Source organism: Arctopsyche grandis, chromosome 1 (genome assembly GCF_051622035.1).
Source record: "Arctopsyche grandis isolate Sample6627 chromosome 1, ASM5162203v2, whole genome shotgun sequence".
In the NCBI taxonomy this organism is placed as follows: domain Eukaryota; kingdom Metazoa; phylum Arthropoda; class Insecta; order Trichoptera; family Hydropsychidae; genus Arctopsyche; species Arctopsyche grandis.
The window spans coordinates 10,574,344-10,601,149 of NC_135355.1; the positions used below are offsets into that span (position 1 = coordinate 10,574,344).

Here is a 26,806-nt window from a genome sequence, read left to right on the forward strand (position 1 = left end):
ATATAAGGTATATCACAGCCGTAAAATGGCAGATCCTAAATACGCACAAATAATTAAATGATAATTGTTTATTTGTAATTAATAATTAAATAATTAAAGCTACTATCAAGTAATGTATAATGTAAAATAAAATAATAAAAATAAAAAATAATGTAAAATAACCTCGCAGAAAAACTATAATTGTGGAATAGATATTAAGAACTGCTGAGATTCGCTCTAAGGTGCGCTTAACGTTGAAATATTTCCATCTTTCAAAGTTGTTTTGACGCATCTGTTTTAGCTTAAAAATCCAAAAGCTTGTCAAACCGTTGCAAATTTCGGAAACAAATTCATTAGAAACGGCATATCACGAACATTTTAAAACCATAATAAAAAGTAGGTATATATGTGACCTCAATATTTAAAGGGCTTCCAATTCCTTCGAAGAAAAATCAATTATATTCCGGAAATTCCCATGCATTTTGCCATAAAGCATTTGAGTTTACGACTACTTTTTTGTTGTTGTCAAGTTTTGCGATAATAATGTTTTCTATACTTTTTTACCTGGACTTGGGTAGGTAATTGAAACTACTTTCAATAATATTTTATTGGTTTATGACCTGGTCTTCGTCCATTACTAAATCTCAAAGAAACCCCTAAGTGCTGTACCTTTTTTTTTTTGTTCAAAGGAATATACGCCTATTGCCTTAGAGAGTTTAGATATACACATTAATTTTGATTTTTCATAGAAATTTGAAATTCATAATTCTTAATTTTAAGGAAAAAAACATTGATGAAAGAAAACCTTAAAAAGCCGGTTTTTGGTTTTTTGAAAAATGGTCAAAAAGTCGGCTTTTCGGTTTCAGTTTAAGCTGGCTTCGAAGCCCTATTTCAAAATATTTGATTTCAACAAATATGCACATGTGTAGTATAGTATAGTATAGTGTACGTTAATTACAAAATAATAACATATCAAGTTTCAAAAAAATTGAGTGAATCATAATTTTAAATAGTCTCTTTACACACATTTTTTTATATTCACTACATTGTAGATGTGTATAAGATAATGAATATGATGACCTTTTAAATAAAAATCCCGGAACTTCCTTGATTAAATTCGAATATATGTACATATTCAAAAAAATAAACAAAGTGATGAAACAAACAAGTTTATAAACATTTGATGTAAATCAGTAAACGGAACTCGTAAAAAAATTTTTTTTGCTCAGAAAAAAAATTAAGTAGGTACGTACACTTGAGATATGAGCATGTATTTTTTCGATTGGCAGAAAATACCATATTTACTTGATCGTCCACTATTTATTCGACCGGTTTTCCTACCTCAAATTGAACAAGTCACGAATATGTAAATGGTATATCATAAATGTCCAACGTTATTACCTACTGTAGACTCTTTACATATTTTCATATACTAATTATGTGTAAGTGTGTACCTACGTTTGCACTTAAAATATATTTTTTATTTATTAATTTAATTGCATAAAATCGCAACCACTTTATATTACATATATTCAATTTATAAAGCTTTATTGTAATATTTTCAATAATAAAAAACCACAATCTTAAAATTGAATTATATATTTAAAAAATAAATTACAAATAAAAATAAAAATAGTAATTAATTATAACATTAACACTGTTTTATTCGTAATTGTAGAAAGTTTTCGGATGAACCTCAAAAATGGCTCGTCGACGAGAACAATTTGTATTTACAATACAATTTACATTCCATATTATTATTTAACAATAAATAATAAAATGAAACAAATTTCATTGTGGTATTAAACTGCCATATTTTGCGACATTTGAAGTAGGAATTTTATGCCTGTTCAGTCATGAACTGAAACTTAGAAGCTGAAAAGTTAAAAATATGTCAACAAAGCTGGAGAGAGGTATAAAAACATAATTTCAAATAGTAATCCATATTAAACTTACAATCCTCCGTTATTAGAGGCAGAATTGGCATTGGCTTGACTGGATGAAAATGAGGCTTGGAATGGACCGAAACCGAAAGAGGCCGAGTTACTAGCAGCATTAGCATTGCTGGCAGAGCCTCCTCCTAGACCACCGCCAAATCCGCCACTTCCAGCACCAGCTTGAGCTGCTGCGTTGCTTCCACCAAATCCACCGCCTCCGAGTCCACCTAAACCACCAAATCCACCCGAAGCTGAACCCGCAGATGCGGAAGCTTGGCTGGCAGATAAACCCCCTCCGAATCCATGACCGCCTACAGGATATTGATCATGTCCGTGATGGCCATGGTAACCGTGACCTCCATGACCTCCATGACCTCCGTATCCTCCGTGACCTCCATATCCTCCGTACCCTCCATGACCGCCTCCATAGCCTCCATAGCCTCCGCCCAAGCCGAATCCTGGTCTTCCTCCAAAGAATTGGGGAGATCTCACCACTCTAACTAGCACAACTCCACTTTCTATTACATAAAAAAATATAAAATACTCAAAAATGGAGATGAAAAAAAGATAAAATGTAACCTATTATAAAAATATACGAGGACAAATAGAGGTGATACTCAATCTAATTTTCCACATTCGTGCACAGAATAATGAGATGAAGTTTCACCACTATGTATGCCCTAAGAATTACAATGAAATAAATACATAGCATCGAACAAACTAAAATACATTTCATGGAATAAATAAAGTAAAAATTGTTAATCATAGTATGTACATATGTGTTATATACATATACATATGTACAATTTAGTAAGAAGGGTTCTTAACACATTTAAATTTGATGATACAGCAATCACTCATTTTTTTAGATATGTACATATGACATTTTTGAAGATAAAATTCTATAGAAGAAATATTGTTACCATTTTAAAAATAGATGTTCTTTTTATTTAACTGCTTTGTCCTCGTTTTCACTCAAAATTGATAACACCATAGTGCTAGTTTTATTAACTCATTAGTCATTAGTTAAATACAAGATTTAATTGCTATTGCAATATTGCAACAAGTTTATTATGTATCGATATTATATGCATGTGATTATATTGCAAAAATTTAAATTAAGATTTAAACAGATTTATAATACAAATACATAATAGCTTATTGATTTAAATTTGTATTATAAAATTAATAAAACTCTCCAGAGCCCACTATTAGCGTAACTTTATTAGTAGCTATGATTCAAATAAATTAAAATGATGAATAGGAAATGATTTTAATTACCTTTTGAGAGGGGTGCACTGTTGATTCCCAAAATGGTGGCAGCTAAGACTACCAATAGCTTAAATTCCATTTTTTATTTATTTTTTTGTGCAACACGGTCTAAACACGAATGGGTAAGAAGAATATACCTGAATGGCCTGACTTTATCCTTAGCTTTGCATATATACCGAGTGTGTTGATGTAGAATTGTAGACTCCCCACCATTACCGTCGCGTAATTTTCGACGGATGACGCACAGTGTGAAAAACCACTACTAACAGCCATCAGCAAGACCACTTAGTGGACATTTGCGATTTTCAAAAAAGGAAAATACCCGTTTTTTATTAATTGTGACGTATGTGTCTACAAATTTCTCAAGGAAATAGTGGGGGTAATGACGAGAGAATAAGGAACTTAAGGGCCTTAAGATTTAGTCATTTATTTTATTTATGTGATATTCTCGAAAGAATTACTATAAGAATGTGAATATTTGAAAATTTTCTTTTTTATAGTGATAGAACATCATTGGATTACATGCAGTGATGTCCAGGGCTTTTCCCTTAACCCTTAATTCCAAATTTTAAATTCCCAAAGACCCGTTGTTAAAATGCCTTCATAAATAATTTCTGAGGCAATTTTTTTCATTCAGTTTTAATATTGCACATATTGTGTAAATACCCGTTTTTACAGTAATTGGTTAACACTATTGGATATAGAAAGAAACCATTGAATATGTGTTCAAACTGATAGATTAGTATCAAATGAACAAAAACATTCAAGCAAACGTATGCATATATTTAATATAAATTTTTTAACAGTTTATTTAAAAAGTCTGTAAAGTGTGGCTAACTTTTTCAAGGATAAATAATACTAGGGACCCAAACCGTTATTTTTTTCGTTCCAGTTCGGTAAAAATAAATATATCGGTTCAGTTCCGGTTTTCGGTTATCTTGTATTTCAAGTACACATTAGCAAGTTAATGTAAATACATCCACGCATATAGTCTATACCTCTATTTATACAGCTTTTCGCTATAACTTATTGTGATCATATACATAATCAAAATTTCAAAGGATAATATTTCCTAGCGTATGCAGCTTCGCACTGGTGCACTGCGTAATAGAGGGCGGATTCTGATGTACATAGCTAAAATCCAGACAACATACTTTTTTTTCATGCTTAATTGACTTTCTCTAGGCTTACCAACTTTTCATCGGGCTCTGCTTTTAGGAATCTGGTAGATTGTTTTATTAGAAGTTAATTTCTACAGGTATGGGTGTATTTACTCTTGTTTCTCCGTTCACAGGTGTTAGAATCGTGCACTTTTGATAGCCAATTTATAATGCGTTCATTATCTATGATACATATATGTATAGTGAGTTCATTGACAACTCGCGAGCTTCACATATGAATAGTTGTATTTAAATAGAAATCGTTAATAGAATCTTTGATTGCTAATTGTAAATTATGTGTCATACATTTTATTCCGATGCAGAGCCGCACCGCACCGTCCATATGTGCGAATTGCAAAATATATTCTTATTAATATAATGGATAATGGAATCTTAAACAGAATGACACTTAGTGAGATATTTTTTAAAGACGAAAACTTCATGGGAGGTGATGTCCAACACGTCGTTATCATGAGAAGATGATTATTTTCCGTTTTTTCTAAATCTTTTCGCAATGTTTCGAATTTATATCTCCACAACGTTGAGCTTTTAAAATCAATCATTTCTAAACTAAGATTATCGATTTTGAGATAATATTAAATATTTCATGGTAAATAAGATCAGGTTACATGTGTACATATGTATGTACATGTGTACATATGCGGTTTAGTCGTAGCATACAATCTGGCACTCGTATACCTATGTACATATATATGGCCAAAAAATAAAATTTGGTAAATATTTGCAGAATTCAAATGGGTCACTTGAAAACATCAAACGTGTCACTTCGTGACCCGCAGGTCATAGGTTGCCGAGGCCTGTTCTATAGTATCGGGAAATAATAATTGGGAAATAATAATCGAGAAATAACAGGTTGACAAGTTTGATCATATTAGCTCCAAATATTGTAACAAAGTAGATTTGTTTTATTATATCGATATTATATTATTCTAAAAGTTTCAAAAACACATTTTTAATATATCTACATACATTCATGTATGTATGTTTTTCCATTCATTCTATCATTCCCAAAGTATATTTTATTAATTTTACGGAACCGAAAAAAAATGTCAGTTCGGTTTCGGTTTTCGTTCCAGCAAAAATAAAGGTTATCTCGGTTTTCGGTTCAGTTCCCTGATAAATAGTGTTCATTTTTAACGACATCAGAAAACTACATTACAATATATGTATGTATGTACATATGTATGCCAATAGATGTCGCACAAGTATTAAGTAACAATGAAATGATTATTAATTGCATATACATATGTATTTGTGTATATCGTTTGTACAAATATCTATTATACATATATTATACATGCACAAGTCATAAGTTACTACATAATTACATATTAAATAAAATTTGCATGAAATTCATAAATATATATAGAAAATAAATAAATATACAGATATATATATATATATATATATATATATATATATATATATATATATATATATATATATGTATATATATATATATATATATATATATATATATATATATATATATATTTATATTTATGTAGCTCTATGAAATTAGTTTAGTTAAAATATAGTAACAAGGTGTTAAAGTTATAATAATTGTAAAATTCGTTCGCCGTCGTTCGTTGTCGATCGATGACGCATTCGCACCGTTATTAGCTCTTCCATAAATAATATTTAATTAAAGTACCTAAACGGTCTAAAAAACACAAAAAAATAAAAAAAATAAAAAGATCTGTCAATCAAAGTTTGTTCCTGTTGTGCTATTTTTAATTCGTACTTATAAAATATATTCATAATAATTTCAAAAAATATAAATTCAAGTTTCAAGTGGGTAGTCCATACATTCTCGTTCGCAGAGTGAATTTCATAGATTGTCAACCTTTAGTTCAATTCAATTTGGCAATCATGCAGTGTTGTGCATCTTGTGAAACGCAATTTTCTAATGGAGTTCAATGTGCTAATTGTAAGAGGCATTACGATTTTAATTGTGCCAAAATTACTGAAGGCGGCTACAATAAATTGGGAGCTACTAAAAGGGCTACATGGAAGTGTCCACGATGCCGTAATCCACAAAGTCCTCAGTCTTTGACCGAGTCACCTTCGCCGTCATTGGGTACACTACTTACGGAGATCCTGGATATCAAACGTAACATATCATGCCTGCCGTCGCTTGCAGAGGACATAAAAACGATAAAAACTGATATTAGCGACCTCAAAGCTACTTGTGAATTTAACAGTTCAAAGATTATTGAGGCCGAAAATAGGATAAGTGCAGTAGAGGATAAAGTTAAAGACATCGAGTCACTTAAGAATATTGTTGATGTATTACAAAATAAAATCGCAAGCAATGAACAGAGATTAAGGCTCAACAATGTTGAAATAAAAGGAATCCCTTGTAAAAATAATGAAAACGTCTTTAATATTTTTGACTCGATCTCCAAAACTGTAAATTGCAATATTCCAAAATCAGAAATTAATTATATCACTAGAGTTCCCACCCGCACTTCGGATAAACTACTTGTAGTGAACTTCATCAATAGATATATTAAAGAAGACTTTGTTGCGACTACCCGTAAACACAAGAATCTCACAGTTAATGATATAGGTGTTGGTGTTGATAATACCAAAATCTACATAAATGATCAATTAACCATTGCCAATAAGCAACTTTTGACCAAAACAAAATCCTATGCTAAAGATAAGGGGTTTCAATACGTCTGGGTAAGAAATTCAAACATACTTTTAAGAAAAAACTCCACTTCAAAGATTCTACACATAAAGACTTTGGACGACCTAAAAAAGATTATATAAATATTTTTTCAATGAATAAGCAATCAATTCTAATTTTTTATTTATATTTTTCTTACCTTCTCTTTTATGTGACAATTATATTTACCGATCCTGTTATTCTCTTCTCTATATTTTATATCTACATTTCTTACTTTATTTTTTACTGTATTTTCCACCATATTTTTTACTATATTTTCACTTTTATTAATAATAATTATTTGAATATAAATATTATTATCAAAGAATATACACTAACTAATTCCATATTTTATTTTGCTTATACTTATTTCAATTCAATTGCTATCATCAATAATTGTTGTTTGATAATTGATTCTATATCTTCATTTATAATTACATATACTTGTACATGCAATTACATTTTTTACTGTAATTTCTTCCATACTTTTTGCTCTATTTATAACTATAGTTTCACTTCTATTATTGATTATTGTCTTAATATTAATATTATTGTTAAAGAATATAAACTGGTTAATTCCATTTTTCACTTTGTTAATATATGTTCAGATTCATTTACTACCATCAATGATTATTATTTGAACAATAGTTCTATATCTTTGTTTATAATTATTGATGCATGCTCATTTGTATACATATGTCTATGCTTACCTACGCATGTAGGCTTATACGTCTATCTTTATGCACTCTATCAATTCTACCCATATATTATGGTTTTTGTTTTCTTTATTAATTATTGGTTCTTTCTTATATTTCTGAACGCACTTTATTTTCAATTCTATCATCAATTGTCATCTAAATCATTGTTTATTATTATATTATGAACAAATACTTGCCAAAAAACTATATAATTCGCTTTATTAATTTTATTTTAACTCAATTGGTATCACGAGTGATGGTTTGCTCGGTAATTCCGTATCGCTTCTATGGATGCAAGCATGTATGTGTATATTTATATTCATATACACATAACTGCTGATATTTATGCTTCTAGATATCTACACGTCTATCACTACGTACTCATCAATTGCCAATTCTATTTACGTTTTACAATTTATCTTATTTTTATTACATTGCTATATTTTATTCTGTGTACTTTCCATGTTCCTTATTTCCATGTGCTTTATTTTCCTACTCTATTAATACGTTTCATTTTTATGTTTGCATACATATTGACATGTGTATTTTCGTGTATAATTGTATGTACATATGTGTGTATGTGTTTATATGCATTTGTATATGCACATATATATATGTGTGTGAGTACCTTTTTATTATTTTTCTGAGACCACTTAATGGATTCTATTAATTTATATTATCAAAATGTACGTGGTCTCCGTACAAAAACTGATATTTTTTTACGAAATATAAACATGTCCAATTATGATATTATTTTGCTTACTGAAACTTGGTTGATGGACACTATAAGTGATCAGGAACTCTTTGATGAAAGATATATAGTGTGGCGAAGAGATCGTAATTATGTTAGCTTAAACCAAATACGTGGTGGTGGTTGCCTTGTGGCAACTAAGCGTGAACTTGGAGTTGTTTCACGTCCAGAGTGGCACTCTTCTGCGGAGGATATCTGGATATCTCTCACTTTACGCAGCACCACTAATCATCGCAACCTTCTCAAATTTCATATATGTGTATTGTATTTATGTTCTGAGAACATAGGTAATTCTTTTAATACTCAACTTACTAATTTTCTTGAAAACATGTCTACTATTTCAACTAACTACCCGGATGATAGATTTTTAATTGTTGGAGATTTCAATCTAAGTAACATCCAATGGTCCCAGGATATCTCCAGAGGAGGACTTATACCTATCAATTCGTTAAGAAGCACCGAAATGACTCTTATTGATGCATTACATTTTTGTAATTTTAAACAATATAATGGAGTACTTAACTTATTCGGCCGTATTCTTGATCTAGTTTTATCAAATGAACATTTGGTAGTAGATGCCTGTTTAGATCCTCTCGTTCCTGAGGATCCTTATCATAAATCTCTGTTAATTACTGCTGATCTAACTTTTTATCGATCACTTAAATCTAAACCTTATACTAGATTCCTTTTTGATCTTGGTAACTATAACGAGATTCAAAATGAATTAAACTCTGTTTCTTGGTCTTATTTACATACTGTTTCTCTTGATGATGCTGTAAATTCATTTTATAATCTTATATATAATTTAAGGGATAAATATATCCCACAGAAACATGTTCAAAGTAGAAAATTTCCCGCTTGGTATACTGCACCCCTAAAAAAAGTCCTGAAGGAAAAGTACAAATTTTTTAAGAAATTCAAAAATTATAACAACCTGGCTGACCATCATACCTTTGTACTATTACGCAATCGGGCAAAAACTTTAGAGAAAGAATGTTTCAAAAATTATATGACTTTAGTAGAAAACGACATTTCCTTGAATCCCAAAGCATTCTGGTCCTACATTAAATCAAGGAACAAAAACAACGTCCTACCTCATATTCTGTATCATGGTGACATTACTGCTGATACGGGGGTGGACATTTGTAATTTGTTTTCTTCCTTCTTTTACTCGACGTTCCTTAAACCGGTCTCTAATCAATCGACTTCCTCTTATCCCTTACCAACCAACGTCTGTTCTGTCACATCTTCCTCTGAAATTGGATCAATTGAAATTCGAAGTGAAAAAGTATTAAATATTTTGAAATCAACTGATATTCATAAAACAGCAGGCCCAGATTTAATTTCTCCAATTTTTATCTCAAAATGTGCTGAAAGCCTAACTTTACCACTAACCATTATCTATAAAAGATCTATTAGTGAGGGCCTTGTACCTTGCATCTGGAAATCAGCATTCATATCTCCTGTACATAAGAAAGGAAAAAAAAACGAAATTTCCAATTACAGGCCTATATCAAAGCTATGTATATTTGCTAAGATATTAGAAAAATTAGTGTACGACCAACTTTTTCCAGCTATCTCGCAATCTCTTAGTATGCAACAACATGGTTTTCAGAAAGGACGCTCAGTTACAACAAATTTACTACTATTTAATGATTTCGTTACTAATGCCATGAACGATCGGTCTCAGGTTGATACTATATATACAGATTATAGTAAGGCATTTGACAAGATTGATCACGATATTCTCCTTGAAAAACTTTTACAGATCGGTATTCATGGTGATCTCTATAGATGGTTCACCTCATACATTACGCGTCGATCACAGGCTGTCTCATTAAATGGATTTATATCGAAATGGATGAATATTCCTTCTGGTGTTCCACAAGGCTCCCTCTTGGGACCTCTATTATTCAATATTTTCATCTTCGATATTGAAAAATGTTTTCAGAATTCAAATGTACTATTATTTGCTGATGATATGAAGATTTTCAAGAGAATAGACAACCGAAATGATGCTTTGGCCCTACAAGATGATTTGTTCAGACTAGAGGCTTATTGCAGCATAAATAAGTTGGAAATTAATGTAGCAAAATGCTCCTGCATAACCTTCACCAGAAAACTATGTCCAGTTGACTTTCCTCATTCAATTAACGGACATAGACTCACAAGGGTATCGGAAATTAGGGATTTGGGAGTCTTTTTAAACTCTGATCTATCCTTTAGTAAACATATTGACAATGTTGTAGCTCGAGCGTCGAAGGCCCTCGGGTTCATCATCCGGTCCTCCAAATGCTTTACTTCTATAAAATCATACAAAATACTATATTGTGCATACGTAAGAAGTATTGTTGAGTTTGCATCCCAAGTTTGGAACCCAGATTACTCTGGTGCAAGAGACAGATTGGAGCGCATTCAGAAGAGATTCCTGAGGTACGTCAGTAGCCGTTTTGGATTAACCTATACTTCCTATGAAGATGCTTGTAGGTGTCAGCATCTACTTCCTCTTGTCAAAAGAAGGGAGATAGCTGACATCTCAACAATTTTGAACATCCTTAACGGCTCGATTGACTGTCCTCAATTATTGAGCAGACTATCATTGCGTGTACCAAATAGAATGACTAGATGTAATGAGCTCCTTTACATACCTAATACTTTTTCTAATTATGGAAGAAGCTCATTCATCTGGCGTGCAAGCTCCACCGTCAACACACTAATCTTAACAATTTCTATGTTTGACTTATTTAATATTAATGCTATACAAGCTAGAGTAATTATTGCAAATTTGTTTTTCGATGATTAATTTTAATGAAAGTTTATGATTATGATTATGAATTTTTATTTTGATGTATTTATTTTGTCTTTTTGTTTTTTGTTATATATTATATTTTTTATATTATTTCATAATTTTTATCATATTATTATTCTTATTATTCTGATATTTTTATTATACTGTTATTTCTATTTTTTTTCTTTTTTTGTTTTCTTTAACTATCTTACTCTATTATCATTTTTGTTTCTTATTTTAAATGTTTGAGCTTTTCTTTTTTTACCTATATGTGAAAATTATTAATGGTTTACTTAACATAATTATATTTTTTTTACTATCAATCTAATAAACTGTAAACTGTAAATTTTCCAAATAAATAAAATAAAATAAAATAAAATAAAATAAAAATGTGTATATTTTGTGAAGTATTTTGGAATAATAAAACTATTGTCGGGATACAAGATTAGAGAAACAAATTATCACTATATTATTTTTTATATTTGACCTCTACATGCGTCAATTATTTTCTTGGTGATAAAAATATGTACACAGTTTAGTATGATCACTTGACGCTCTCGGCTTGTCATTCGTTAACGTAAGATAAGACCTACTCGAGACCTTATCAAATTCGAGAAATGACCATTTTGTTAGTGTGCAAACGCCTGGTATTTGCAAGACTTAAGACCATGGCTTCAACTAAGAAATTCTCGTCCTCTGCTTATCTTGTAGACGATTCCAAGTACAGCTTCCTTAAAGATTTAGGTCTTCAGAAAACCAACTTGGGAGTTTACAATGGAAAATGGGCTGGATCAGGCGAGGTAATTTTTCATTTATTTTTACTTTAACTATGTACGTTGTAACAATATATGAAGTTTTATGGTCATGCGAAAATTCCAACTCGAGATTTTGACTGACTCGAACTCAGAATCGATCACTGATCACGTTTTCATGATAAAAAGGAATGTGTGTGTGTGTAAGTATGTATTTTTGCGTATTTAGGGAATTTTTTGAACACCGTTTGTCCTATCGAACTGAAACTTAGTATCGGTTATTGAAATGCTTGTTAATACTACATGTGTAAATAAGTTTTTAGAATCAATTATCTACCAAACCGCTCGACGAATAATGATTTTTTTTTACATGTAATAGAAATTATAAATTGTACACACAATGACATTTTTTTAAATATTTTTACCTCAACCGGAAGTAGTAATTTTATTCTATAGAGAATCGAGGTTTTTCTCAGAAGCCTTTTGGTTTATTGAATTGAAAGTTTAAGCTTAATACCAAGTTATACATAAAATTTTGTCAACCGGACGTAGCTTGTTCGATTTTTTTTCCATTATTTTTTTCATATGTGTGCTCTTCACGAGAAAATTCAAGTATAATACTTGTATCAATATGATACAAATTTAAAAAAATCATTAAATTTAATAAACCAGAAGTGGGATTTTTTCCTCTTAGATAAGTCAAAAATGTTGTGACCACAAGATTTTTTCCACATCACTGAACGTATGAAGCTGAAAATTTATATTTGTATTCTTTATGTGCTAACTTAAGAGTTGATAAGGTTTTAGTTCAAATTCGTACATCGGAAGTAGCAATTTTTTTTAAAACAATATTTAAGTATTTTATTTTGACCTTTTAAATTATTTCTATCTTCTTGATATTTTATGTTTATAATTTACATATATATATATATATATATATATATATATATATATATATATATATATATATATATATATATATATATATATATATATATATATATATATATATATAATGATCTTAAGTAATTAAAAAAATTTGAACAAAATCCGATAACCGGAAGTAGAACTTTTGCCTTGTGTAAGTTTCCCTACATTTGCGTTCGATTTGTATCGAAAATGCTTTCAGAGCCGGCATATGTGAACGTGTATGTATGTTTCATTATCGATTTTGTTTTTTATTCTTCTTATATTCCTCAAATACATATGTAGATAAATTCGTGGGTTGGTCACATCCGAATTTTTTTTATTAAATCCATATAAATTCTTAAAGAAGTGGCCAGACGTCCTGGATTTGAGTTGTTCGTCCTCCTAAATTGAACATCGTCCCGGAAAATTTCCCGCATTTGGACATGTAAACTTTACAGGAACACAAAGTTGTTGATGCTTCTTACGTATGTCGTGGGTTGGTCACATCCGAATTTTTATCATTGTTTTGAAAAAATAAATGATAATCACTGATAGATAAAAATATTTAGATATAGAATATGTATCCCTGCACTGTGTTAAATAGTGAAATTCCAATTATGTATATGTGTTCTCTGTTTTGTCTTGGGACATTTTGTTGCGGAACCGTGTATATATATATGTATATACATATATAATATGTTACAGTGAAAGCATATTTCAAGTGAAAATATATTTTCACTAGTGAACATATATTTCCACGAATTCAAGCAGTGAAAATGTATCAAACAATGAATTTACAACGTTTAATTCTATAAATTTAGCCCTAACAACCCAATCTTAAATGGATAGGGCCAACCCTTACTTAACCTAACCTATACTAGAGGCCAGGCCGCACCGTGCATCTTTGTCGGCCGACTTGTTGCGCGACACGAAAAAATGTATGGAAATGTGTGCGACAAACAAGTTGACGAGTGTAGCATGTCCCATCTACCTGCATGCATTGGTCTGGTCGCCCTCAGCCAAGTTGTTCGCGAGTTGAGCGGTGCGGCCCGGCCCTAACCCTTAAATAATACCAACACCAACAATCTAATTTTAAATTAATAAAACTAACCCTGAAAATGTAACTGTTATGATTTCACTGAAACGTCAGTGAAAATATATTTTCAGTTTGAATATAATCTCACTGTGACATATATACTGATTATTAAATATTATTTATTCAACAAAAATATATGTAATTTTTATTAGGTCATAGCTTCGATAAATCCTGCCAATGGTCAAATTATTGCTGAAGTTGTTAAAGGTAACCAAAAAGATTATGAATCTTGTATGACTGCAGCTGGTCAGGCATGGCAAGAGTGGGTTGAACTGCCAGCTCCACGTCGAGGAGAAATTGTACGGCAAATAGGAAATGCACTCAGAGAAAATATACAGCCCTTAGGAAAGCTTGTTTCTCTTGAAATGGGTACAAACTTATTTAAATTAAATTCATTGTTAATGAAACACATAAGCTATTCATCAACAAACTGTATATTTATGAAAACACACATATGTATTTATAAAATTTTCAGGTAAAATACTGGCAGAAGGAGTGGGAGAAATTCAAGAATATATAGACATTTGCGACTACGCAGTTGGTTTATCACGCATGTTGCCTGGATCAATCATCCCATCTGAAAGACCAGGTCATGTTCTTTTGGAAAGATGGAGTCCATTAGGAGTCGTCGGAGTTATTTCAGCATTTAATTTTCCCGCCGCAGTATACGGTTGGAACAGTGCAATTGCCATGGTGATAAAACATTTGTATGCTTAGAATTCAACACACCTGTCTATTATTCATTTATTCCCAATCAATTTTAGGTATGTGGAGACACTTTACTTTGGAAACCGGCTTCAACTACACCTTTGATAGCTGTTGCAATGACAAAAATTATTTCTGAAGTGCTACAGAAATGCAACGTTCCCGGTGCAGTTGCATCTCTTTGTGTCGGTGGAGCAGAGATCGGACAACTAATGTCTAAAGATCCCAGAGTTAAATTATTATCTTTTACTGGCAGCACAGCTGTTGGTCAAGAGGTAAAGTTAACTTAAGTCTATTCATGTTATCCAAAAAAATCTTCAAACATAAATGGTCAATATGTATTTTATAATTTTAAGGTTGGACTAGAAGTTCAGAAGCGATTTGGAAAACATCTTCTAGAATTAGGTGGAAACAATGCCATAATTGTTAACGATGATGCAGATTTGGAAATGGTTGTAAGAGCTTCAGTTTTTGCTTGCGTAGGAACAGCTGGACAAAGATGCACAACTACTAGAAGGCTGATTCTACACACTAAAGTATAAAAAAATTAAAACATCAATCTCTTGACAAGAATTGATTTAAGTAAACAAATATATTTTAAGTATAAATTTACATCAGGTGTACAAACAAGTGGTTGAACGTCTGAAAAGTGCTTACGCTCAGGTATTATTGAGGATTGGCGATCCTCTAGATTCGGAAACTCTGTATGCACCACTGCACACTGAAAATTCCGTAAAAGAATACAAAGAAACGATTGCAAGAGCATTGGAATTGGGAGGAAAGATAGAATTCGGGGGAAAAGTAATGAGTATAATTATACATATATGTATAACAAGTAATTGTATATCTATCTCATAATATATTTTTAGGTAATTGATAGGCCAGGTTTTTATGTGGAGCCAACGATCATATCAGGATTATCATTCGATTCTGAGGTGGTGCGAAAAGAATGTTTTGCGCCAATTGTTTACTGCTTAGAAGCAATAGATTTAGATACGGCCATCAAATGGAATAATAGCGTCGATCAAGGCTTGTCTTCAAGTCTTTTCACCCAAAATATTGGCAACGTTTTCCAAGTACGTTATATACATACAAATACATTTAAAAGAAATTTTCATACACGATTTAATAATTTTTAAATTTTTTTAGTGGATTGGTCCAAAAGGTTCAGATTGTGGAATTGTAAATGTGAACATCCCAACAGCGGGAGCAGAAATTGGTGGGGCATTTGGAGGTGAGAAACACACCGGAGGAGGGCGGGAATCTGGTAGCGATTCGTGGAAACAATATATGAGACGCTCCACTATTACAATCAACCATTCCAAAGAGCTTCCTCTCGCACAAGGAATTAAATTTGAATAAAAAATTGAAAGGTTCTTTCAATCATTTTTTATTTTATTTTGTAAATACAATTATGTATAATTTCATTAAACAATTTGTATAAAAATACTTTATATTTTTACTTACCTCTTCATATTTATTTTAATAAGAGAATTTTTCAAATTATGAATCATTTTCGGGCAATTCGAACCTCCAAAAATCAACAGCGATATCTACAGAAGATTTTTTATGAAACTTATATGATGATGGTAAATCATAGCGAAGTTCAGCAACCACTTTCGATTTTAATCCCCATTCCTTAGCTTTCTTAATGATATGTGATCTGCAGATTTAGAATAACTACAGAATTAAAACAATCCCTAAAAACTGGAAGAAACATGAAAATGATTGATTACACACCTAGTAGATGATTTATGCAAAGAATAAATAGAGCATGTAGAAAGTTTGCAAGCTTGTTGCAAAAACTCTATATCAACCCCCGAATTATTTTTTGTGCCGAAAGGTGGATTCATTATGACAGTATCAAACTTTTTATAGAACCTAAAAAAACAAATTATACGATTAAATATTGCTAAACAATTTATGAATGAAAAGAGAAACGCTGTCAATCACCTCTCTGAAATGCCAGTAAAAATATTACAACACACAGCTTCAACATTAGTTACTTCGAGATCCTCCATATTTTGAGAAAAGACGCTTAAGGCATCGGGATCAATTTCGAATCCTTGTACCAACGATGCTTGCAACAGAGCAGCACCTGACGACAGCATACCACAGCCGGCACCCAAGTCACATACAATTTTACCCTCTATATCTTCAAAGGAAGCCTACGATAGATTTTTGAGTTAATTTCAAGTAACATTTCAATATTGAAATATCTTCCAAGCAAAATTTCAATAGAAGTACCTGCATTGTGTGTGTCATACAACTAGCTATATGCGATGGTGTCGCATATTGTTCTAATGTTAATTTCGGCTTATCGAAACCTTCCAATCCTTGCAGCCATTCTTCTAAGACCCTCAATTTCATACAAACAGACATATTTATGCACTAATTTTTCAAAATAATAACACTAGTAGATAAAAATCACAACAATTAAATTAAGGTTTTCGAGAAACGTCTTTTCAGTCTGTCTTATAAGTTAAAAACTTTCATTTCGTATCAAAGCGCGGTAACACAGGTAGTATTTGATTTCCAAACGAAGAGTCTTGCGGTACGAAAAAGCCACACGATGTAGCATTAGCGTTGTTAAGTGCAGCTCTATGTGAAGTGTTAATCATATGCGTATCGGACATCTGCGGCAAAATCTTAAAACATAAAACAGATTAAAAAAAATACAAAATAAATATGGAGATTATTTATTTTTCCAAACAACTTACAGCAGTGGCTGATATCGGTGGTATGGTAGAAACTGGAAGGGGTGCGGTGATCGGAGTAGAAGTTAAAGATACAGAAGAACCGCCAAGATTTGATGTAGCACCTTGTTTTAATAACATCTGTTTCTTTAGATGCAGTTCTTCTAGAATTTTCCTATTAGCAAGTTCTGGAAATGTGATAGTAAAAAGTTAGTTAATATTGATAAACAAATAAAATTAAATAAATTATCATTAATTTTAAATTGTTTTTCAGCATATTTACATAAATTAATTTTTCATTGTATGTTCATATTTATATAATATTGACTGTCTTAGAAACCTATTCTTGTATTGACTATATTTGATTGACCATTAAAGATGCCTTTGACCTATTATAATAGTATATCTCTTATAATATTTAGAGTCAATATCAACACAAATTTATTTATTTAATCTACATACAATATTCCATTATTAATATGAATAATTATTTATATGCAGGTACTTATTTGATATATTGACTATTGCAGTACAGTAGAACCTCGATTATCCGGACTAATTGGGGATGAAGGTAGTCCGGATAATGAAAAATCCGGATAATCGAAAAAATCATAATTGACAGGGAAAGACGTGTACATTTAGTATGAATAATTTTTATTTTGTCTACATTTACAAATATAATAACATAAAGATCAACATTAAATTATAAATTATTAAGAAATTCAATTATAGATTTTTGCTTAAAATTAGCTGTTCTTTTTAAAGCTGCCAAATACTTTTCACACAATAATGGACCAGAAATTTATTGGCTGTCCAAACGATCGGCTTTGAATAAACCACATAAAAATACTCTTCAACTTCTTCATTTCCTGATTTTTTCATAACCTTACGCTCTGAGCTTCCTTCTTCTGACATTAAAGAATCAGTAAACTTCATAATTTTTCATATCCGAGATCATTGACATTCCAATAACATATTTATTTGACAAAAAAACGTCCTTAGACACCGCTTTTTAACGCATTGATTATATCTAATTTGTCTTTTACTGATAATAAAACACGTTTTCTTTTCCATATTGGTAATATTAAAAATAAATATTTAAATCGCGATCAAATTTTCAAGAAAAAAAACGACCTTTGAGTATTGAATTTTGAAGACAAAATGTCTTGACACATTTCTGTCTTATTTTCGAATTTTTATGTTATGCATTTATGACTCATACTCTGTCTTATGTTATGCCATTACGAAAGTAAACATTTGAAAGCAATTTTAGTATGTCACATGCAAAGCAGCAAAATCGTAAAATTTGTGTTTGCTTTTAACAATCTGGATAATCGAGGTTTTACTGTATTTTGTTTTTAAAATAAATATGTACATATGATGTAATATTGCATTGTATATGAACAATAAAAATTTAATATTTGTGGAATGTAAGATACAAATAATACTGTAATAATTATAAACATGGATAATGTTATTCAAAGTTTTCAAGTTCTTAGTCATAGATAAATCATGTATTTAGTAATATGTACAATAAAGCTTCGTTTTAACGGTTTTATTTATTTAATTGAATGGTTCTTTATTGATTTCTATTAACATAGTATACTCGTTTGATTTTAATTTCTTAATAAAAACTACATTCAAAAAATTTACTTTATTATTGAATGGACAACCCCTTGCTCGCATTAGTCCGTTAAATCGAAGTTTTACTGTGCATGTTATGGTTACATACAAAATGTAAGCAAAAATTAGTGCCCTTTTCAGAAATATATCTCTTCTCTTAGCATCAAGTCGGCTAAGTGTTCTTCTCAGAAATGTGTATAATTTTTACTAACCTCTTAGTTCAGAAACGATTTTTTAAAATTAAGATTTGAATGATGGTTAATAATTTTGATAAGGTAACTTTTTTTGATTGCCTTAAACTGATTTTACTGCTTTAAAAATTTGCTGAAAATATGAATAATTTTTTTATATTGAAAAAGTTTAAAAAATTTATTTTGGTAATATGAATGTTAAATACATTTGTACTTACAATGAAAGTAACTTAAATCTATGAAAAAAAATGTAAGCAACCTCGCTGGGCATTGGGCTGAGGGAACGCCATGTGTAGTGTTGATGATGCTGACAATGCTGATGCTGATGCTGATGCTGATGATGATAATGCGGAAGAGTGACGAAGACGTCACCAAGACAACACCAGCCGATCCTAACCCCGACACCACCACGACCATTATGACGGCAAAACACGCACATTTCATGACCATGCTCGATATATTTTATTTCTTGTCAATGCTTATTGTAAATCGATTACGGCTCGTTATCATTTGAATTTTGTTACAATTCAATTCCAAATCATTGTAAAATAGTGTTTTAGCATTCTTTATTATTACATGGCTGTAAGTTGACATCTCTGACTGTCTTTTCTTTGGTTATATCATGTTTGTGGAGTATGCAACGTTGCTGACAGGAATTAGTACATGTAATTGCATTTTTAATCAAATTCCAGCTTAGATTCACTATCAGAGCAATAACAGCAATTTTGCTAAACGCCAGATATCGTAGATTCTTATTTCTTCTGGAGTTACTACTTCATTTGAAGAAGTTAATCATCGTCGAACCTAGTTTTCTCTCTGCCGTTTGCTATGTGTTTACAAGTTACTGGCGATAGCCCCGATGAAATTTTTATAATTTTTTTTATAAATAAAAACTACCTACCTACCTACATATAAACAATATAAAAATTAATTAATTTAAATTAAATTAATGTATTAAAATTAAACTAATTTTCAATAGATGGCGCTAAATGCTTGTGTATTTTCCAATGGGAAATATCGATAACAAATAATATACATATATATGGGCTTTTTCTTTATTCTACCATCCAAACCTTACATACATACAAAGTCTCTTTCGAAATTATATATTAGATGATTTTTTAAAGAGAAAGGGGCCGTCGACAATAACAATATTACTTACAATATTTTCCGTATCCAGTTCCCGTATAGCAACCACAGGTTGCTATATGGGAACTGGATATGGAAAATATTATAAGTAATATTGTTGGTGTCGACGGCCCCAAAGACACTAACACAACGAAAGTTTGGTAATTGGACTATTCGTCACATTGCGGTGGTCACAAAGACAATTTTTGCCATGAAAATCGCGAATACACAAAATTTGGCACTCAAGTTTTCGTTAGTATGATGGACTTTTCGGCTGCCAGATGTTCCGTTATAGAGATTTTAGTGACTGTGAGACGAGTACTTTGTGACCAGTAATCACCGAACCGAAAGTTTAACTAAATAAACACAAGATATTTTTAATTTTCGAATTACGTATTAACGAAAACTTAATAATAAAATAAAAGATTTTCTGCGACGAGTAAATTTAAATATATAAATCATCAGACGGATAAATAATCGCATATCGCATTTAAAAATGAGCACCAGTATTTCAATGTATTTCGCTATAAATATGGAGGTGTCATTTATAGAGGTTTCAAGGCGCATGCGCATGAAATGAAACAGAAGATACGGAAAGAAAAGGAGAAAGAGCGAGAGAGAGAGTATCGTGCGTTGGTCCAATAGGAGGGTCCCACCTCGGTTAACCGAAATCAGTGTGTGTCGATGATTTTTAGCGCCGCTACAGCGTCAGTTGTCTTCGGCCATGGCTCGTCTACTGCTTCCCTGTCTGACAGGTACAGTACAGTACAGTACCATCATTTCCGGAAAAACGCACACTCTCCACCGTACAAGTCCACCGATTTCACCGATTCACCGAACACCATTTTCCACCTCACTTTTTTTCTCAATTTCTATTCTATGTAATGTTTTGATGCCGGCCGGCTTCGAATGGCTATTTATTTGAGATACGTGGTTTATAACTTTATCTCGCATTATTTGCCACATCTACATCTTATATGGGATTGTTCGGATGAATCTATTTTTACATACCTCATCGTATATATTTTTGTAATTGCATATTGCGACATACGTATGTACATACCATTTTTTTCAAATTAAAAATCAGGACGTATCAAAATTTTTTTTTTATCTAAATACTTCCATTATTAAAAACTTACATAAAGAATATTTTTATTTAATGCTTTAAAAAATTCTACACAGAACTGGTTAGAATTATTTTTATCGATTAGCAAACATTTTAAAGTTCTAACATTCAATATTGAGTTTTATCACTGTACCACATATTGTTCATCGAAGAAAAAAATTTCTTCGGCAGATACATATGTTCCTGGTAAAAAAAAACAATATTTAATCAATTTGCCAATATTTTTGTACGAGACATCATTTTCGCTGAAGGCTTTGTATATTTAAATTCATCTATTAGATAAAAAAAGTGTACTGGTTTTATCTCACGCCTTACCAGCATAGATACTCTAAAATCCAGTACTGTACTGGTTAAAACAGTACGAATGGTCAACTTAATACATGTACTCCAACATTTGAAGGGGTGAAAACCAGACTGGTACAAGTGACATTTTTAAAAAAATCTGGTTTAAGTGCTAAAATAATAGTATATATGAAATGCTATTATTTTAGCACTTAAACCAGCTTTTTTTTTTAAATGTCACTTGTACCAGTCTGGTTTTCAGCCCGTCATTTGAAAGTAATATTTAATCAAAAATACGGTTGTGAAAAAACATCAGCTGGACTATTTTTACAAATTTAAACAGTTGTTGGAATCTTTATGATCCTAATTAATTAAATTTTTCAGCTAACCATATACAGTGTTCTTGGTCTGAAAAATCTTTGAAATATTTATTTCATTAATGGTTCTTCGGAAGGTGGTATAAACGATAAACCTAAAGGGTTCGTCACCTCATCAAGAAATCATAAATACAAATTGAATATAACAAAATATATTCTTAAAATATAAATACATATATAAATCGACCATAGAAACTAAGCACTGCCTAAAAATATTCTAGGTATTGGGTTTAAAACTTAAATTATATTATTTTTGATTATTACAAATTCTAAAAAAATCAATTAACATTAAATAACTCACATTTACTTTTTACAATAATAGTACCAATAAATAATTTTTCACAAAAAAAGTTTTGAAGTCCTATTTGAGTTCTAAAATTTTTTTTTTATAACTATTTACCTATTAAAATTGTTCAAAACTACATAATTATGCATAGTATCATTTAAAATTTGTGTATTTCTAATCCTGGGTGGATTTTTATTAAGGTCATTGTCCCCTTTCTCATTAGTATTCATAAAACTGGTTTTGATGAAATCCACACCTAAAAACTAGTTTCTAATAAAACTCTAATGTTGTTAATTTATTTTTTATTTTTCAGGTTTTCTTCTAGTATGTGTTCAGCACACTCTAGCCATGTATCCGTCGAGTGGAGACGTAATGGACTTGACGCCGGCCAATTTTGATAGAATGGTGAAACAGAGTGATGCAGTTTGGTTAGTCGAATTCTATGCACCATGGTGCGGACATTGCAAACAGCTCGTGCCTGAATATTCAAAAACAGCAAAGGCTTTAAAAGTAAGCAACACCGTGAAATAAATTGCAATATCGCTGATAATATTTTATGTACATTTTAACAACTCTTCTTATGAGTTGTTTAAATTATCACGACATAGCCATTAACATTTAACAACCATGCTGAACTAAATCGATTTTATTTACTCATTGTATTTCATTTAAATTTTAAGGGTGTTGTGAAAGTCGGAGCGGTTAATGCCGATGAACATCAGTCGTTGGCCCGAGAGTATGGCATATCTGGTTTCCCATCTATCAAAATTTTCGGTATTGATAAAAATAATCCCGAGGCGTATAATGGAGGACGATCAGCTAATGATATGATTGATGCAGCAATGAAGGCAGCGAGGTCTAAAGTAGACGCTCAACTCGGCGGTAAATCGTCAAGTGGCGGATCTAAAGTTAGTAAAACATGTGAAAACAGCTTTAAATGATTTTTAGATATCTAAAGGTTGGAGGTTCTATTTGATTTTATTTTATTACAGCCTGATTCAAATGACGTTGTGGAGTTGACTGACTCCAATTTCGATAAATTGGTAATGCAAAGCGATGATCTTTGGCTGGTTGAATTCTTTGCTCCATGGTGTGGCCACTGCAAAAGTTTGGAACCACAATGGGCCAAAGCTGCTACTGAATTGAAAGGAAAGGTTTGTATCGTTTTAATTTCTATTAATTTAAAGCAGTGTTTGCTAAGTTTATTAAATAAAATAACTTCAAAATTATTATTTTCAGGTAAAATTAGGTGCTTTAGATGCAACGGTGAATCAACTTAAAGCCAGTCAATATGGCGTTCAAGGTTATCCTACAATCAAAATGTTTGCAATGGGAAAGAAAGATTCAGACTCTGTCAGTGAATACAATGGAGGCAGAACAGCGAAAGATATTGTCAATTGGGCTTTGGATAAATTATCAGAAAATATGCCAGCACCGGAATTAGTTCAAGTACAATATTCTCTTATCTTCAAACATATTATTATTATTAAATTTAATTATTTATTTAAAAGTGATTATTTCAACAGATTGTTAATGAAAACGCAGTTAAAGACACGTGTACCGATAAGCCACTCTGCGTTGTGTCAATTTTACCTCATATTTTAGACTGTGATGCCGCTTGCAGAAATGCATATATGAATATATTAACCGCCATGGGTGAGAAGTATAAGAAAAAAATGTGGGGGTATGTATTGTTTAGTTTCATGAAGTATTTTCTTTATCACTCACATAACTGATGAAATATTCTAAAATATGACTGATTTATTTTAACAGATGGGTGTGGGCTGAAGCTGGCCAACAGCCTTCAGTTGAAGAAGCTTTAGAAATCGGAGGTTTTGGATATCCAGCTATGGCAGTTGTCAACGTCAAAAAAATGAAATATTCTCTGCTCAGAGGATCGTTCTCAGAAAACGGAATAAATGAATTTTTGCGGTACATATTTTACCTTGCATTATTTTAAAATTCAGAAATTTGTAGATTGGTGTGTTTTATATATGATTTTAACTGTTTAGGGACTTGTCCTTCGGCCGAGGACAGACGGCGCCAGTTAAAGGAGCTGAGATGCCAAAAGTATACAGTTGCGAACCTTGGGATGGCAAGGATGGTGAGCTTCCACAAGAAGAAGACATAGACTTGTCAGATATTGATTTGGACAAAGATGAATTATAGGTTTAAATACTCAGTGAGTCAATTTTTAAGTAAATAAATGTGTGTGATTTTTTTTAAATATACTTAAAATATTATATGATAAGTACGTTAAATGAATTTAATAATAAGATCTATATCAACATAAAGGGATGTATAAATATTGATAATGTTTTAAATATCAATGTTGGTAATATTCTCTCAGAACTGATAATAATACTAGGATAATGATTGTATAAGTACGTACTTCCAGGTTACAAAGTAATTCTTCATTCGGACATTTATCATTCCAATGTGAACCATACGTATGTAGTATGTAATTAATTCCATATGCATGTTGTACTTTGTATTTATGTCTGAATTTATTATTCATCCTACAATTGTCAAGTCAATATTAATAAAATCTATTTTTTAAAATCATTATGATTTTTTTTAAATACCCATTATTTTAAAGGTTACAATGACAGAATGCAACATTGATAAACTTTTAAGTAGATATATATCTATATTTTTATTTTAATTAATTAACAAATACAACCCAAAAGAGGTTTTAAAATTTAGAATATGATTAATACATACATAGATTCAATTTATCTAACAAATAGCAGTCTTATGGCAAATATCAAGAATGGAAATCTTATTATGACATTAATTGTAGAAAAGTAATTATATTTGAAAACTTTTTAAATATTCTAATATAAAAATTTTGTCTAATACAATTTGAGCCGTAATTATGACTAAAATTTCTTAGAAATAAATTATAATAATCCTCACAAAATATAGTATGTGGTATTTGATTGATCTGAAGTAACATTATTGATATTTAATGGTACGATTTGTGTATATTCAGCCTAAATTTATTTAAATGTATAAAAAAATACATAATACTTTTAATTTTTGATAAATCATTGGTTAAAAACAATGTATCATTCAATTACTTATACACTAAGCACTGAATGGAATTTTAGTCAATATAAAAATATATCGATATTTAAGATCTAAATATAATGAATACTTTAAAAGGGAAATTTTTCACCTAAGAGAACAATGTGCTATATCAATAGTAGTACATATGTATGTATGCATGCAACAAGTGTATAAATATTTTAAGTGTAAATGGCATCGTAAGACACTCGAGTATTATTCTTGTCACAATTTTATCGTGAATGAATTAAACAGGCGATAAATCAATAATGTCATATTTTCTCTCTTTGGTGCACAACAGTGGATAGAACAACACGGAGTAGTATGTTCCCATACACAAGAGTATTAAACTTATTATTAAAGCGATTATCCCCCAAGCTGATATCCCTGGTCTCGACTTCTGCTTTTCTCCATTCACTGCAAGCATACGTAACATATTATATTAAATAAATTGGCTCGAACTTGACTCAAGTTAATTTAACACAGTAAAAGAAATACAAACATTTAGCCTCTTCGGGTTCGGAGAGGATTGGATTCCGGACACCGGCTCGTGTGGTAGACGTAGTCTTGCGTCCAGTTGAATTGTAGGAGCTCTTTCCACCTCCTCTACCGATCCCTGATAACGCTTCCGTTATCGTCAACACTGTAATTTAAAAAAAATGATCAATTAAACCCAGGTTTTGATTCGATTTCATATTTATAATTGTGGGAGTTGTCTTTTAAATATGAGAAGGTCAACGGTACGCCACGTGCAATGCGGGTAGTTTAACAGCAATTGGGATGACATTCCACAGGTTGTTGTATGAAACTGGTAAGAAGTAAAGTCGAGTGAAGTTCTACAAGATTACCGGCTAAAAATATGGTCAAAATGTGCAGAAGTCGACTCATCCTGACACCGGAAGAAGATCAGCAATCGTTGAGAGGAAGAAGCATCTTCAGCGATGCAAGACGCGGTCGCTAAACAACCACAGCTGCACGACAACACTAAACTTGCCATAACTAAAAATTGTACCTTATTATTTTACATACACAAATAAACCCGTTAATTCGAAGTTTTTTCGTAAATAAGTGATACCAGAAGGTGTGGCTTCAATTATAAACAACTAGTGTTGTGCCCGTTGATTTCAACGGGTGGTTTCGAAAAGCAATTAAAATACGAATAAAAATAAAGTTGTATGTTATATACAAGTATAATGCAAGGTAATTTATATATAATTAATCGTAATAAAAATTGGCACATTAAACACTAAGCAATCCGACCCGTTCGAAATGATGAATGAATGTGT

The 26,806-nt window shown here is 31.2% G+C and overlaps 6 protein-coding genes across 6 annotated transcripts; 2 read left to right on the forward strand and 4 right to left on the reverse strand.

Moving 5' to 3' along the window:
- Positions 1-1,564: 1,564 nt before the first annotated feature.
- On the reverse strand, positions 1,565-3,332 carry LOC143913281 (uncharacterized). Its single transcript, XM_077432976.1, has 3 exons — positions 3,198-3,332; positions 1,936-2,434; positions 1,565-1,854 (listed from the first exon to the last, which is right to left on the reverse strand). Exons 1-3 carry the CDS (start codon positions 3,265-3,267, stop codon positions 1,848-1,850), a joined length of 576 nt encoding a protein of 191 aa, XP_077289102.1. The 5' UTR covers positions 3,268-3,332; the 3' UTR covers positions 1,565-1,847.
- Positions 3,333-11,792: 8,460 nt separating this feature from the next.
- On the forward strand, positions 11,793-16,185 carry Aldh7A1 (aldehyde dehydrogenase 7 family member A1). Its single transcript, XM_077440952.1, has 8 exons — positions 11,793-12,080; positions 14,190-14,406; positions 14,513-14,730; positions 14,802-15,017; positions 15,099-15,278; positions 15,361-15,543; positions 15,612-15,818; positions 15,892-16,185. The coding sequence occupies exons 1-8, from the start codon at positions 11,898-11,900 to the stop codon at positions 16,102-16,104; spliced, it is 1,617 nt and encodes a 538-aa protein (XP_077297078.1). The 5' UTR covers positions 11,793-11,897; the 3' UTR covers positions 16,105-16,185.
- Positions 16,145-17,124, reverse strand: Mettl5 (Methyltransferase like 5). Its single transcript, XM_077440965.1, has 4 exons — positions 16,990-17,124; positions 16,696-16,910; positions 16,483-16,623; positions 16,145-16,405 (listed from the first exon to the last, which is right to left on the reverse strand). The coding sequence occupies exons 1-4, from the start codon at positions 17,122-17,124 to the stop codon at positions 16,246-16,248; spliced, it is 651 nt and encodes a 216-aa protein (XP_077297091.1). The 3' UTR covers positions 16,145-16,245.
- A 110-nt stretch (positions 17,125-17,234) lies between these two features.
- LOC143918883 (SOSS complex subunit C homolog B) lies at positions 17,235-19,646 on the reverse strand. The gene is made up of 3 exons (XM_077440976.1): positions 19,512-19,646; positions 17,463-17,626; positions 17,235-17,390 (listed from the first exon to the last, which is right to left on the reverse strand). The coding sequence occupies exons 1-3, from the start codon at positions 19,540-19,542 to the stop codon at positions 17,235-17,237; spliced, it is 351 nt and encodes a 116-aa protein (XP_077297102.1). The 5' UTR covers positions 19,543-19,646.
- A 1,342-nt stretch (positions 19,647-20,988) lies between these two features.
- CaBP1 (Protein disulfide-isomerase A6 homolog CaBP1) lies at positions 20,989-25,017 on the forward strand. The gene is made up of 8 exons (XM_077441352.1): positions 20,989-21,135; positions 22,765-22,961; positions 23,132-23,359; positions 23,444-23,605; positions 23,691-23,900; positions 23,978-24,135; positions 24,225-24,383; positions 24,464-25,017. The coding sequence occupies exons 1-8, from the start codon at positions 21,105-21,107 to the stop codon at positions 24,618-24,620; spliced, it is 1,302 nt and encodes a 433-aa protein (XP_077297478.1). The 5' UTR covers positions 20,989-21,104; the 3' UTR covers positions 24,621-25,017.
- A 72-nt stretch (positions 25,018-25,089) lies between these two features.
- On the reverse strand, positions 25,090-26,521 carry LOC143919208 (uncharacterized). The gene is made up of 3 exons (XM_077441453.1): positions 26,369-26,521; positions 26,023-26,163; positions 25,090-25,937 (listed from the first exon to the last, which is right to left on the reverse strand). The coding sequence occupies exons 1-3, from the start codon at positions 26,406-26,408 to the stop codon at positions 25,768-25,770; spliced, it is 351 nt and encodes a 116-aa protein (XP_077297579.1). The 5' UTR covers positions 26,409-26,521; the 3' UTR covers positions 25,090-25,767.
- Positions 26,522-26,806: the final 285 nt, after the last annotated feature.